The sequence below is a fragment of the Aythya marila genome (genome assembly GCF_965140915.1).
Source record: "Aythya marila genome assembly, chromosome: 4".
In the NCBI taxonomy this organism is placed as follows: Eukaryota; Metazoa; Chordata; class Aves; order Anseriformes; family Anatidae; genus Aythya; species Aythya marila.
Window position 1 is genome coordinate 67,392,029 of NC_139045.1, and position 16,215 is coordinate 67,408,243.

General features: G+C 39.0%; 1 protein-coding gene across 4 annotated transcripts in view; it reads right to left on the reverse strand.

Annotated features, from left to right (window-relative positions):
• Positions 1 to 13,923, reverse strand: part of RGS12 (regulator of G protein signaling 12) — an 86,635-nt gene extending 72,712 nt beyond the window's left edge. For 3 of the 4 annotated variants that reach the window (XM_082759026.1, XM_082759028.1, XM_082759029.1), the window contains exons 1-2: positions 13,849 to 13,923; positions 7,088 to 9,033 (exon numbers count right to left, since the gene is read on the reverse strand). In XM_082759026.1, the coding sequence (XP_082615152.1) occupies positions 7,088 to 8,944 (1,857 nt within the window). In that variant the 5' untranslated portion in view covers positions 8,945 to 9,033; positions 13,849 to 13,923. Of the gene's footprint in view, positions 1 to 7,087; positions 9,034 to 13,141; positions 13,220 to 13,848 lie in introns of those variants that run through there. The other variant, XM_082759027.1, reaches the window with a different exon arrangement.
• Between the last annotated feature and the right edge of the window lie 2,292 nt (positions 13,924 to 16,215).

The window sequence follows — 16,215 nt, forward strand, 5'->3', positions numbered from 1 at the left end:
CATGACTAGAGATAAATAAATAAATAGGGAATTAGATTGTTCAGTATTTCTCATGACAGATATTAGAAGGTATGAAACAAAATCATATTGGAAAATACAACTATGCACTGTCTACTTTCCATTCTATTAAACTGTGAAATATGTCAGGTGAAATATATCAGGAATGCCAAAGGCACAACTGAGTTTAAGAAACAACAAATTCAAGAGAAAAGGCTTACAAAGGTTATTAAACACAATGCTGTGGATTCAGTCTCCACATGAGGAAAGCCTCTCAATCACATGTTGCTGAAAATTAGGATACATTTTCCATGTTTTTCTAAGCAGCTGCTCCTCGGCAGTGTCTAAAATAGGATATTGACCTCAGTATTGGATATCTCATCTGATAGATAGGGATGTTCTTACTGACCTGTTCTTACAAAACAAATATTAACCAGCAGTGCCATATGGCTACAAAAAAAGTAAATACTATGAAGAGGTATTATATGAGGTATTTACAATAGAGATTGGAAAATGTACACTACAATTACACGAAACCGTTATCAGGAAATTGGTGTGAAATTTTGGTCACCCGTCTCCCAGAATGAATTTAAACTAGAATAGTTTCTGAAAAGGGCTACTAAAATTATCAGAAGAAAGAAACATTAATTCACAGAACTGAGAGACTTAGCATTCCCCATCCAATAAAATGAAAGCTCAAAGAGAATATAACTCCTATGCAAGACTTCAGGCTGGAAGATAAACCAAAGTTTCTAACATCATAATAGTGATGTCCTGGAATAATTTTCCTGCAGAAGTCGAGGAGCAAACACAAATTTTTCAAAGGTAGATCTGCTAAGTGTATGGGAAGAATGATAACACAACTACCTTAAAGAGCCAGAATTTGGTTTGATGATGCAGAATATCTTCTCTGATACTCTCTTTGCAAATTTGTCTTAATTGCCATTTTAATGATGGAATGAATTTTCAAGCCTTTCTCTTTAAGATTAATTTCTTCATGTTTTTAAACACTTCAGGTGGGTTTTAAAGATTCCATATTTCTTTCTGTTAATTAAAGATCTTTATTCTACATAATAAACACAAGTTTGGATTTCTGTTTTTTTTTCTTTTTGAAGGTAACAGCACTTAGCCTACAGACTAATTTTATAAACTCTATATTAAAGCTTCTATGCTAAAAACTTAAAATAAAGCCATTTTCAAATAATCTTCAATTCATTCTGTGCTAATTATTTTCCTCCACTATTCTCATATTTCTCTTTGTTTCTTAAGATGCCGTCTTCCCTTGTGGCTTCACAACTCAAATTCAGAAATCCTTAAATACCCTCTCCCCTTAATTTGAAATGAGATTTCTACAAAGTCAACATTGCTCTGAAGACACTTATTCTTCAGATTTTATTTGATTTCCTTTTCAGAGAAAAGCACCTAGCGTTATTGCAAATCTTTATACATTTTAAAGATCCTTGAATTGGCCATTATTAAAAATCATTATTTTAAAAGATTACAATACAAATGGAAAGCTGCAGGAAATTTCTAAATATTCAATTGTTTTTAAATTTTCGAACGGCAAAGTATATCAGAGCTCCTATTGCACACGGATACCTCTGAGCAGATAATTCATATCAGCACATTCTCTGATCTAGCTTGGTATTTGGGATTTCAGTTGTGTTGTCTTTAAGGTATATAATGTATATCTCAGATCAAATTCCAAAGTTTTACATTAAATTGTACTTCATAAGAATAGCAATCCATCTGCCATTAATTCAGCTTTATAAACAGCTGGAGTGGAACAACTTAAGTGAGAGAGCGAACAGAACTGTAGAGGAAAGGGAAAAAAAAAACACATGTAATTATACAACAAAAAAACAAATATGGGAACCACAAAGCTTTGCCAACATTGTCTTTGCCTCTCAAATATCTGCCTCTCAGTTAGTTCACCACCCAGTTACCAACATTAAAAACTGTAGTTCTTGGATTTGAAGCAATTTTTTTAAAAAATCATCAAAATATAAAATCTTTCTATTCTTAACTTGAACAGAGTATCTTTTTAAGTTTTACTCACCTAGAAGTCAAAGAGCAGTTCTAAAGTACAGATAAATTTCGGATCAAAACAGAGTAACAGTAAAAGCTAACCCAAAAAATATATTAGCAGGCAAAGATGTATTAGTGAACTCCAGGACAGGTATTGCTACCTGTCTTCTAAGTTCTTACAATATTCTCAGTAACTTAAGTCATGATGGTTACAAAGCAGTTGATATATTTTGGGGGTTAAAAAAAAAAAAAAAATGTAATACTATTGTTCAGTGAGTCTCAGACAATGAATTTATCTATCTTTCCTTCCTCTAAGATCCACAAATATCATTAATTCATAAATTGATACTCCTCACAAGCACAATCTGTAGCATTCTTAAGGTAGAAGTCTTACAACGAATGTGAAGCAGAAAAGGGTTTCTAAAAAGCAATACTCAAAATGTTAAAAGCCTTTTTAATACATGTACCTCTGTCGCTACTCACTTGGAATAGACCTAGTACCCAAATAGCAGTTATTAAGCTCTGGTTGCAAAACCACTTGTGCTCTCAAATGTTATGTTTGCCTGCACAACATTAAAACAAACTTGTGAGAGGTCACTGCCTAGGTCTCTGTCCTCACAGAGAGAAAACTCAAAGTCTAAACTGACTGTTATGAGGCTTTCAACTAGAGGAAAAAAAAAAAAAAAAAAAAAAAAAGTATTTTCCCAGTAAAATTTAATTTAAAACAGTAACAGTTAGACATATTTTTGGCCAGGCTCTAGCCCGAAATCAGAGAGTGAGAGCTGAACAAAATCAAACGCATTAGATTAATTTAGTCTAGAGGGGACAACATGTTTCCCTGTTCAGCAATTCCTCAAGTCCCTTGCCAATCCTAACATCCTCTGATGTTTTCATACTTCTTATGGCGCTTTTCTTTTGTGTAACCCAAAACTGTGCTGAAGGATCGGTAGGTGGAATGCTGAAGGTGGAAACAACAAGGCAATGGCAACAGAAGCAGCACACTGCAAAAGGAGTAACAAATAGGAGAGCAGGAATTATTCCATTCCCACTGAAACCACAATGAGACTCTTCATCTGCTACTCTTGGAGACCTCATTAAACCACACGCCCCTACCCAGTATCATCCTTACAGTAATTCAGGCGCTTCTCCCTACCAGAAATCTTCCTCAGTCATGCTGAGATTCAAAGCCTCCCACTACTTGCTTTAGATTAAGAGGCTTCTAAAAGCCTACAGGAGTCAATTAGTCCCCCAAAGTCTCACAGGATGCTTCAGTAGAAATGTGCTCATGTGAAACTTTTAAGGAACACGGGAAACATGAAGTTCAGTGCAGGAAACGATTGTAGAGGTGCATGGGAGCAAAGATACCAAAAGAAATCTAAATCAGAAGAGGTGGAATAGAACTGAGATTTCCTAGATGAACTCCCAAATCTCCTCTTCCATGTATAACAACCAGTTTAAAAAATAGGGATTAGAAAAAAAAATAAATAAATACAGGCATTATTAGAGTATACACATTCAATAATTTAAGGATAAAATCTTTACAATAACATTATAAAGCAAAAGAAAAAACAAGAACAACAAAAGCCATGCTACCTAGTGATATTTAATCAAATTAGGCAATTTGAATTTTTTCTCCTATTTGTATTTATATTGAACTTTAAAAGGCTTTGTAGCCATATAACACTTATTAGCATTAAAAAAAAAACTTGTGTTTTTGCAAATTATCACAAAATTAACATCAATTCTAATTCAATAGCTGAAAAAAAAATCATTAAGGGACTACAACACCAAAGGGAAAATAAAGCTGAGAAAACTCATTTATGTCCTTGCAACCCGAAGTCAGAAACATCATATATATTCCTACCCAGAAGATAAACTTACCCAGTTCTGCAAGTGTAACCTCAAGTGGCTATACAGAGCTTTCTTACACCTACACTTGTGCTTTGTACAATTCACAGTTATTTTATAGGTGCAGCTATAAAAGAGTTTATGCCTTTCTTTTTCCCAACTAGCACCGTACAGGACAGCATATTTTGCTGTGCAGCATGCTCTGATCACCACTGTTTAGCTGCATAGCAATTCTGCTGGATCCAAATTGCACCAGGGACTTGTGTCCTTTCCCCAGAGTGTAACGAGAGCGCGCAATGACAGCTCCAAGGAAGACAGCATGCAATATGGATGTGCAGAGTCCAGCTCAAAAAACTCTAGCCTTGGTTATCTTTTTGCCTTCTGGTGGTTTCTGGACATTCCCACTTGTAGGATATATTATCCTTCAATACTAATGTAAAAGACAAAAAAAAAAAAAAGCACCCAATTAAAAAGCAATTTAAAGGCTGCTCTGACAAATTAAACATTAGATTCAGATTAGATTCAGCCACTAGGTTATAAAAATATGAACAGAATCCCACGTGGCCACTTTATACACTTCATTCTAGTAGGCTGCATCCCTGCCCATGGCAGGGGGGTGGAACTGGATGGTCTCCAAGGTCCCTTCCAGCCCCAGTCATCCTATGATTCTACGATTCCGTGGCTGGAATGTGTCTGAGCAGGCTGTGTAAAATCAATCCTTATCCCTTAAAAAGATCACAATATGGTGAGGATGTATAGTTTTCTAGAATATAGCATCTAACCCATCAGAACAATGTTTTGGAATAGACAGCCTTACCCTTCTCTCCGCACAAAGCAAAAAAAAAAAAAAAAAAAAAAAAAAAAAAAAGTCTGAATTTCTGGATATCATTCCATAACATAGTGTTCCCTGACTATTTTCATTAAGGTGAGAACACGTTACTACTCCATCTCTATGAATTATTCTGAATAACACTAAGTGTTTGCGACTCATGCCAGCAAATGATTTCAAGACCTTCATGAGTATTCCTCATTTGTTTCAATAGCCTTCAATAATACCAATGAAAAATTAAAATGCAGAAGAGGTTCTGTTGCCTCAATGAGACTAAAGGCTAAAGCCACGTACGAACATTTTAAACGTCTCTTTTGCAAACAAATTTATTGTTAATCAAAGAATAGAATACTTGTTTTACTAGAAAATGCACTTAAAAGGGAAGCGTAAACAAAGTATTTTATGTTGGAACATATATTCTGGTATATGCTGGTCCGAGTGATACAGCAGGTGATTTACTATTTCAGTTCACCCACATATAGAACATCTTTCCTTTTAAAGTGTAAATTTTTCAATGTGATTCTCATTAGTATGTTCTTGACTTCCAGAAAATGTTTCAAGAATTTTAAAAAAAAATTTGTGAGTTTTAATCCTCAAAAAAATCCCATCCATATGACAATCACGGACAACATGGCAGTCACAAAGTTGTTGCAGAGACCCTCGAGGAGTTTCCCCAGCATCCCTTGGCAGCTGGTGCAGTACCTGCAGCTGAAGCTCTCCAGTTCCCAAAGAGTGCTTGGGACCCACGTTCACAACACACATGGTGCAGGGACTGTGTCTAGAAGGACCTTTTCCTTGGCCCATCAGCAAACCTCTTGGCAAGCAGACCATGAACTCAATGCTAGGGTGGGTGCTGCTTACAAATGAAGCGTTTCTGTTTGCATAATTTCTATTTGTTTGTGTTTTTTTGTTTGGTTGGTTGGTTGGTTTGTGTTTTTTGGAAAAGCATGAAACACCTTGTGTTTAAGATCATTTGATATTCAATACATTACTGCAGGTCTGGAAAACACTGGGTTGCAGTCAGTTTATCTTAAAAATATTTAAGAAAAAATAAACTAGTGTGCATAATTATGTACTTATCAGTTTTAGGATGTTTGTGAAAGTTACTGGCTTCACCATGAAAGAAAAGCAATAAAAACGAATCTTTTCAACACCAAAACCAAAATGTTCTAAAGTTTTGCGTTTTAGCCCCCCCAAAAAATCTATGGTCAAGCATCACAGCAATGCAAAGATTTTGTCTCTAACGGTTTGAAACAACTAATGAATCCATACTGTCACTCACTTCACATAGAGAGCAACAGTTGGATATTTTTAATCAGGTGAAAATTTTCCTTTTTTCCATAAATAGATGAGGGTAACATGATGGAGACTTGAATCAATTATATAAGCTGATGAAAGAACAATAATTCTTGAAGACTAATTTGGAGCATGAGGTTCTGTCTTCCCCTGGAGTCAGCAAATGTTTCAAACACAACTCCTTGCCATTAATTCTTTTAATGTAGCACTGATGACCTCCACTTCACTAGAATCCCAGTTATCAACTGCAGTCTCCCATAAGATTAGTTCCCTCACCAGGAGAACGTGTATGTGGCAAAGGGAACAGTGTCTAATTATACTGGATATTTCTTCCACACAGTTTTATTACTATTATTATTATCTTAAGTCTTTTTGCTTTGGTTTATAGAAGCCCAACGGTAGTCAAAACAAGTAGATAGGGCAGTAATGTGGAATAAAATCTGAACTATGGTTTACTGGCAGCGTATTAGATTTGTGACCTAATAATGGGCACTAAAATGACTATCCTTTAATATAGGTTTAATACCGCTTCTACTGAGATGTTTGCCAGAGTGTATTTTCATGACACTAAAATTACCTTCTTTTGTTAAAAGTTTATAGCAAGTCTTAGACTAATGATTAGACCACATATCTATAAAAATAGATATCACTAAAATGATGACAGTGGCAAGCCAGCCTTCTTAAAAAAAAAAAAAAGAAGCAATCAGACTGAAGATCCAGACTGTTTCCATTCTTTTGCTGCTGGAGGTCAGAAGGAACTGCAGTTGCTAGAATGTCATGTCTCCTTTTATTGCAATGCCACGACAACATTTGGAAACAATGAAAAGACAAGAAGAAATGTGAGAAAGCTCTAATAGACAACGCTTCCAGCAGAAGTACGACTCCAGAGCTGCACTCAATTAAACAGGAATACACAAAGTCTCTAAAAAGGAAAGGGAGCCATATTATTTTCTTCATCTGAAATGCTGTAAAATGATAATAATATAATAATATAAATTTAAGTTTCAGTACGGAGATGTCATGGACTTAAATACCATAGGGTTGGAGTAGTATTTTGGTTTTTAGGAACCAGTACCAACATTTTCTTACCTTTTTATCTTCTTTAGACTTCCTAACACTGTGCGGAGGGCCAAATTTGTTTTGCATGCAAAACATCTTCTTGGACCATTCATTTTTATGAGATTTTAACTGCGGCTGACCAAAGCTGCCATCGACTCTGTATCTGTCAGCTGGAATCTTACTCATTGGAGGGGGGAGAGTCCCGCAGTTCACACTTGACCAGCCGTCTGTAGAATCAGTGTAAGACTCCTGGTCGCTAGCATTTCCGTGCTGCCACTCTTGTAAAACGTGCACGGGCAACCACCTTTGATTGCCCACGCCTGCAGCGCTTTTCTTTGATGGGGGTACTGAATTTCGGGAGGAAACCAGTGGAACTTCGATACGGGCAGAAGGACATAAGTGCTTGTTTAAATTTTGGGACTTATCATTCTGAATTACTTCTAAAGGAATGTTTCCTTCCTGTTCGTGACAGAAGCCATTCCAATGGGAAGCAGACTGATTTTGTCCCCTTCCAACCGGATTTTCCCATATGCTGTTGGGAATATGTTTACTTGGATTGCTCCCCAAATCAACCACCAGAACTCTGTTATTCTTTTCTTCTTGATTAAAATTCCCAATTCCGCTATCACTGTTACTACTTGTGCTGTTATTCTGATGAGCATCTGCATCACCATCAAGAAAAGCCCGTGCACGCATTCCCTCAATCAATTCCCCCATATCCCTGTACAGGACAGAAATAAACTGAAGAACAGGTAGAGATGATGTTGGAAACTCCAGACAGCCATTTGTGTCTGGATCTGCTGTACATTCCAGTCCAAAACGTCTTGCTATGCCCTGATGAATTTTATGATGAAATAAGTCTGGATCCACCATAAAGACATGGCAAGATGTCCTCAGAACCCCTTCATCTTCCTGAGCCAAGCTCGCATCGTCATTTGTCTGCATTGTAACTAATCCAAAGAATCTTCTATCGTCGGGGCAAACAGCGCTGAATGCCAGTTTCTCCGCAGGGTATTCTGCCACCACACCTGATTTGTCACTGCAGAGCTGAATACAGTCGTGCATTATCTTCATCATCACTAACGAATGGATTTTTTGTTCCGCCCGTAGACGCCTCATGCACCCACGAATAGCCTGCAAACTCTCATTTTCCAAATTTGAGGTTGTTGAAGGAAGTTCGATTGAGCCTAGGTAGCCTACAATCATGGCAACGTTTAAAATGCTTGCATCTAGTCCAAAGTCTTCTGCACTCTCCAGTCCAATTCTAAAAACCGAATCATCATTCGGGACCTTGGACATTTCTTCCTTTGACAGTAGGTTTGGATTGCTTAGACTTTCATTTCCAGTTTCATATTTAATAGCAGCAGAATCTGAAAATGATCTTTGTTTTGGTGTGGAATTATCTGAGTTACCAGCACAAAGACTAGGATTCTCGAAGATCATGTTGAAAATGCCACCAGACTGCATTTCTTCAACAACTTTCTCTGCTCTGTTTATGCCTAGAGCTTTAGAGTCAGGTTTAGGCTTCAGCCACCCCTTTCCATCATAAAAGCCAACTTCTTCATCACTTGAACATGAATCTATATGACTAATCCCTTCAGCAATGACCATGTGGAGGACTCCAGAACATTTTCCAATAAGTTTCACTACATCTTCATGAGAGGCCTTTTTCACATTAATTTCGTTAACAGCAAATATCTGATCTCCTGCTTTAAGTCCAACATAATCAGCAGGGCTTCCTTTCATAACACAACTAAGAACACATGGAGCTTGTCCAGAAAGGGTAAACCCATAGCCTGCTCTTCCTCTAGCAACTTCCACACTCCTTATTCGAGGAGGGGCATGCATATTGAGTCGACGTTTGACTGTCTCCCCTGGTCTATACATGTTGGGTTTTTTTCCTGAGACAGGAAAACTTTTAAATAGTCCGGGATCTTGTCATGTTTCACAGTATCACTCCTTCATCTGATGAAGCCCTAAAGAAAGAAAGAAAAAGACGTTAATTCTCAATCATATTTCAGTTTTTTAGCACCCAAGATTCACTTTACTACTCAGAACCACTGCTAGTGAATTCTACCAAAAATTATTGCAACAGGATTAACACAGCACTCAAAACAGTTTGAAAGAACAGTCATCATTTTATTAATGACAAAGCAGTAGCAAATGCAAATAAAGCGGTTGTCCAAAATGACAAAGTAATTTAACAGCAAAACTAAGAACAGGATCTAAGTCTTCAGATGTACAGCCCGGCAATCTTACACTATGTCACGTTATGTCTTCCCCAAGGCATTTTACCTACTATTCAGATAACTTCTGTCTTACTGCACCACTGGCATACCACCATGTTACAGCACAATGCAAATCCTGGATGAAGCTCATCTGCCCTTTCCCAGGCATCTTAAAGTTAAGTAATATCTACTTACCACCCCTCCTATATATTCAAGGTAGAGAAACAAGTACCTAATGCCCCCATCTAAAATCGCTAATGCCTGGCTCATTGTAAAGGCAACCTGAAGTATCTCAGACTTCGCCATTCGCACATGTATTCCATTTGCATATATAGCAATAAATGGGCATTCAATCATATAGAGACCAAAGGGAACTGAAATCAGATTTACTGTTATACCAATCAATAAATTTACTCAAAAATAACTTCTCAGAAAGCAAACACTATAAAAATTGCATTTCAGTCATTCCAACATCCATATGTTTTAGTTTAGATAAAAGCTTCCAAAAAAAAAGAAGAAAAAAGAAGGAACTCCAAATGCTGCCAGTATTAATCTAGTCAGCAGCAGATTCATGACTCTAATTGAGATAAAGCAACTTTATAGGAACAGCAAGAAAAGGTAGGCTTCATTACATTTTGGTGTTGACACTGCAGTTTGGATGTCTCATCCAAATTATACCCAGGTAAGTTCCATTGTTTTAGAAAGGCAGTCAAACCTAAGCAGGTTTGACTTTACTTTGGGGGTTTAGTCTGTATTTTCTTGAACAAAGGGACATCAGATTTTACAGTCTCCATGGAGCAGCTGCAATTGGTAACGTAGTATTGTTTCTGCAAATTGTTTTAATATAGCAATTATCTAGTTTCAATAACTAGAGTTCCTCCGTAATTTGAGAAAATAACTTAGATTTACAAAGTAATGAAACTTCACACTTAACCTTTAGATGGAAATCATAACACAAGAAATGCTTTGGAAACATTTAACCAGGCTCACACATTGCTGTAAAAGACCCCTGTCAACTCACATCCAGTCTTGTGTCTCAATAAGAAGTCTGCCTTTTCCTGTTGAGGCTAAACTTACAACCTCAGAGACCGCTGCGCCTTCAGCTCTCTACAAATAGGTCTGGCACTTTCTGAGGGTACTCATTAAATGTCAGTGAACCTGTGCAAGATATACTTCTTCAACAACAAAAGCAACTGACTGTAACAACAAATGCCTAACAGTAAATAAATATCTGCTAACTAGGAGTATGGGTATATACACATTTTAATTCATCTTTGAATGAACATTTCTGTTCTCCATTGTCTGGAAAATACCCTAATGCATCCCTTGGGTGCCCCCCAACACTGTGCTGCTAAACCAGTTAACAGAAAGCACCATGATTTCTGGCACTAAAAAGTGTGGTACTAGCTTGCAAGAGGAAAGGAAACAATTAGAAGAGTATTAGATTATTTATAATCTGATCAAAAAATATAAAAAGCAGGAGTCGCAAAAAAAAAAAAAAAATTTGTACTGTAACACTGAGGTAGCTGATACAAAAAAAAAAAAAGGTCTTTCAACTATCTTAGCTATCTTTCTAATCAATAACAATTAATCCTAAATACGACTTAAAAAATAAAACTTGATGAAAACATAGTTAGGCTGCTCTTGGGAGGAAGCAAACTGTCCTACCTCACCATCCTGCACTTGCTGTGAGGACTCCATCTAACTCTATTCCAGAGTCGATTTATCTCCTTGCCTTCCTAACCTCTGCCCCTTACACATCAAGCATTTATTGCAGGGGATAACGGCTGATAAGGGAATGTCATTCCAAAACCTACGATGACCATAAAAACAAAACAGGAGGCTGCTTACACCACCTTACTTGTCTCTAGTGATGAGGTCCCAGAGCTGTGAAGACTTATAGCTATAATTTATTTGTGTAATTCCGTGTGGGTAAAATTAAGAGTGAGAAGTCCTTTATTCTCAAATCTTAATACATATATAATATATACAGACATACATACAGACACTTAAAGACACTTAAAAGAAAAAAAAATGTTTACATCACTGGAAAAGCTATCACTTCTTCACCTCAGCAGCTGAATATTATTGTGCATTATTTGCGGCTACTACAGCCATGAGAAATAACTGCTCACAGAATTTATCTAAGAAACTTGAGGACAAAGGACCAATGTGGCTCTTCTGCAAGAACCCTCAGCACTGAAATATGCTTTACTACAACAATGGCACGACAGACAAATGGAAAATTTTCAAAAATAATGTTTTTCATAAGCAGGGAGATGCCAAGAGTGGAGGGTTGTGTTACAAACTGTTAACAAATGCGTTATAAAATATATGCATCTTACAGCCTGATTAAAAAGCTGAGTTTTCTAATTGCCTAAGTTTTCTTTTTTATTTCTTTGCAGACTTGAAACCTGGAGCTAGAGAGATATGGCACAAAATTGGCACAAACTTCCATGGTTTCAAAGCAACCGCACCTGAATAATCTTCTACTGTAAGAGATTACAAAATGTGTAATGCACCCAGAGCGCTGATAGAAAGCTTTGTATGTCTGCATGTTTGCTAAAAGGTGAAATTGTTAGGGAACAATGTAACCTGTGTAACTTGTCACATGTAACCAAAGATAAAAGTGGGCTGTTGGTTTTCAGAACAATACTGAATCTCAACAAGACTAACACTAATATGCTGCTGTAATTCTAATAGTCATGGCACTGAATTTTATTACTTTGATAGCATAACCATGTTATGTGATTCAATCATATACAGTAAGTCAGAAAAATGCTTACACCATGATAAAACACATGGCCAAGCTTGCTTTGACTTTCTGCTACCACTAAGAATGTCAAAGTAAGCCTTAAGAGAAAAGAAAGTCTGTACAGTAGCAAAACACACTAATGAGTATCAGTCAGGAGGATATATGCATTTTAAATGAGAAAACAGGACTCAGCAAAAGAAAAGCTGAATAATTTGTAACACACAGTAACTAAAACTTATGCAAATGACATAGCTTAGTAAGTGCATTGAAATGTCACAAAGACACTGAAAATACGGAATTACTGCTATCATTTGAAAAACATTGAAAACAAAATTACTGCTATGATTTCAGAAAGCTTAGCAGAATTTGTACCAACACAGCTTAGTAACAGGACGCAGAACAAATAAGAGTTTAATAACTAAAAAAATATTTCAAAGGACATTTCAGACAGAAACACTAACCCATACAAATTAAGAGTTGTTCAAGTCTGTGAAATGACATAATTGGCCCATATACATCAGCTTTGTCGCAGAAGTGCCAAACAAAACCAGCACACAATCTGATCTACCATTGAAACCATTTATTTTTGAGACAGAAAACACCAAAAATACCAGTTCCTGTTGAGCTGTACTTTATCCCCCAGACACTGAATTTCTTTATGTAATGTTTTTACATATCCATGCTAGCTTGACATCTCTTGAGCTCTCTCCTACAGAGGAAATACTAATTTGCTTACTTTCAAGGGAGAGAGGTGATTAGCTTCCTGCTCCTACTAACTCATAGCAACAAAGGAGCAAACAGAAACAGGAGATTTACTCCTAACTTAGCCTGCAACCTTAACGGTTACAGTGAGTACGTGAAAGCAGTTACGTGAAGGAGAACGTGGAAATTAAGACAACGCTGCTGACCACCAGCCCATTTTGTGAAGCCTTTGGGAACGCGCATTACTGCCGTAACCAAGTTAATGTGCTTTTTTTGGGGTGGTGGTGGGGTTTTTTTGAGAGGCAGAGAACTTGGCTTCATTTTGTTTCTCAATGGCGAGACTGTACAAGGATAAACTGTGCAAAGTAGAAACAGAGAGGAGAAAGACTGTTCCCTCACCCTTCACATGAGTCTTGGAGCACTACAACACTCCTCGTTCAGCATCTCGCTCTACTCATTAACGCAAAACCGACTTTCACAAGCGATGCTACTACAAAGACCAAACGAAGCTGTAAAATTTGAATTCCACTCGCTATTAAAATGCAGTATGCGTTTATAGACAAGTTACACAAGAAATGTAACAGGACAAACTGTCGAAGACAGCTACCAGTTGTTCGGGAGCTTGGGCGGGACAGTTTTCATCCCCTATCAGCATTCCCCAATTGGCAAAACATACCATTATGGTTCCTGCGAGACCGCTCCGCCAGAAAGTCATTATTAAGCGCACCTAGCGCGATCATTCAAGAAACACCGACTTGAATCAGCAACAGCAGGCTGAAAAACATTTGTCCACGAAACCTCCCCTCACGGCGGAGCCAAGGTGCGGAGCGCCGGGAGCACGGCGCAGCTTTGCTGGGCGGCGTGACAAGCGAGGACAAAGTTTCCTAAAGCTGCTGTATAAACAGGCGCGCACTTACAATCCGGATTAGTTCGTTTGTTGTACTTAAGAAAGCGAAAAGATGTTGGTGGTGGCTGAGCTCCTTTTTTTTTTGTTTCCTTTTTGTGTCGCCCCCCCCCTCCTTTCTCCTCCTCCTCCCGCCCCAGCCCGGTCCCAAAAAGCCGGGCAGCAGGGCTGGGGGCTGCCCCGCCCGGCCCCCCTCACTCACCTCGGTCCCCTCAGGACTCCGGTCGCTCCGGGAGGCGCCACCTTCCCCCCCGGTCACCGAGGAGACCGCCCCCGGGCTCCGCCGCCCCGCGCCGCGGCCACTGGCTGCCAGGAGCCGTCAGTCAGCGCGCTCACCCGGCACGGCCGGCGGGCGGCTTCCCGGACAGAGAGCGGGGAGAGACAATACCCGCCGCCGAGGAACTACAGCTCCCGGCGTGCCCTGCGAGTGGCCAGCTCCCTCAGACCGCAGGGAGCGGGCCGCGCGGGGCATGCCGGGTAGTGTAGTTCTTACTTCTCCCCTCTTCGGGGAGCGGAATGCGCAAGCGCGCGCTGCCGGCGCCCTTTCGAATGGGGCGCAGCGGCGGGACTGGGCGGGTGAAGCGAAATGAAAAACGAAGTGAAGTGAAAAAGTCACAAGTGAAGTGAAAAGTGTATTGAAAAGTGAAAAGTAAAGTGAAGTGAAAAAGTCACAAGTGAAGTGAAAAGTGTATTGAACAGTGAAAAGTGAAGTAAAAAAGTGAAAAGTGTATTGAAGTGAAAAGTAAAGTGAAGGGGAAGGGAAGGGAAGGGAAGGGAAGGGAAGGGAAGGGAAGGGAAGGGAAGGGAAGGGAAGGGAAGGGAAGGGAAGGGAAGGGAAGGGAAGGGAAGGGAAGGGAAGGGAAGGGAAGGGAAGGGAAGGGAAGGGAAGGGAAGGGAAGGGAAGGGAAGGGAAGGGAAGGGAAGGGAAGGGAAGGGAAGGGAAGGGAAGGGAAGGGAAGGGAAGGGAAGGGAAGGGAAGGGAAGGGAAGGGAAGGGAAGGGAAGGGCTCACAGCAGTGGCCTGGAGCCGGTTCACATCTGAGGATGTGAAATCTGCTCCGGAGGCAGTGGGTAGAGAAGCACAACCTGTGGCTCCGAAATGGTGTTGAGAGTGGGGTAGGGCTTGGGGGGCACATCCAGCAGGAGCCCTGCCTTTGGGGCACTGGGGGAAGGAGAAGCAAGCCCTACAAGGGCTAGGGGTAGAGCTGGGCTTTACCGTCGAGGCCCGCATGATACAGCTGACAAGTTCTCACCACATGTTGCTATCAGCTCTTTTGGGAAAGACTAGAAAAGTGTTACTGAAACAGGGGAAATGGGAAAAGGGGAAGATGATACAAAGAAAAGTGAACATCAGTTATGAGGCTCCCAAGGAATATAAGGTCTAGGAGAAGGGAAGAATTAACCAACTGTGTTTGCCTTTCCTACAAAACCTGAGAGGTTTTTGTAATCTATACACTTTAGGAAAATTGTGATCTTAAATTGTGAGAAAGGGCCTGTAGAAATACTTTGAGCATAGGGGGTTTATTCATTTCTATGGCTATCTCTAGGCAAAGAAAACCTGAAATGGAGCTGAACCCATCAGTCACAAGGAGAAGGACAGTGCTCGTCTTTTTTTTCAGATTCTTTTCCCCAGAACAGGACATATAACCTACAACTCAATGCCACTGGCTTGTCTGTAAGAAAACTTTTAAGTTTTAAATTGTGGCTTGATGGTTTACCTTCAGTATTTTCTTTAATTTTTATCTAGTCCAGGAAATTGTTTCTTAATATCCCCTGCCATTTCTCAAGTGCTTTCAGTGTACTGGAGATTTGGGGGAAAAATAAAACCACAGGCCAAAAGAAAAGGGAAAAATAAATGATCCTGCTCTTCCAATCCTATCCCCAACTTCTCATTCTGCTTCTATTTTCATTGTAAGGCCATAGCAAACAGATTTCTACCAACTAGAAATATTTCAGATCAAGTTAGATCCCAGTTTTGTTCTCATAATAAGTTTAATAAGAAAAGCTTCCAAAGAGGAAAATTAATTGAATAAAATAAGTGCTATTTCTTTTCTTCATCCTCTCAGAATACATTGTATTATGGTTAGTGTAAAATTACACGACAGATCTGCTAACTTCTCCAGACACTATGTCACATAAAACTAATTATTCATTGTTTAGGGAAGCCAAAAACCCAAAACATAAAAAGGAAAATTTATTGATTCTAACCCTCAGGTAAAGGATGGTACAATAGTTTTCAAAATACTCTAGAGATCTAAAGTTACCCAAATAGTTAATTATCCCTTTGACTAGGAAGATTTCACAAGGAAAACAATAGCCTTCTAATTTTGTAAACCGTGCTGGTTTGTCATCCCTTAATAACTCAGTTATTTCCAGCTTCCATGTGAGGTTGTCAAGACTATATGTCTGTTGCAATTACTTCTGCCTTTCATGCTACCTTAACAGATCTAGCATCGACTTAGCCCACCTGCTTCTCTGCAGAAGGGAAGATCAGTGACCCATGTAGTTCAGACTGACATTGTAAGCATTTGTAACAGATGAAAATCTCTTTGAAAGTGACAGCTAGAAAT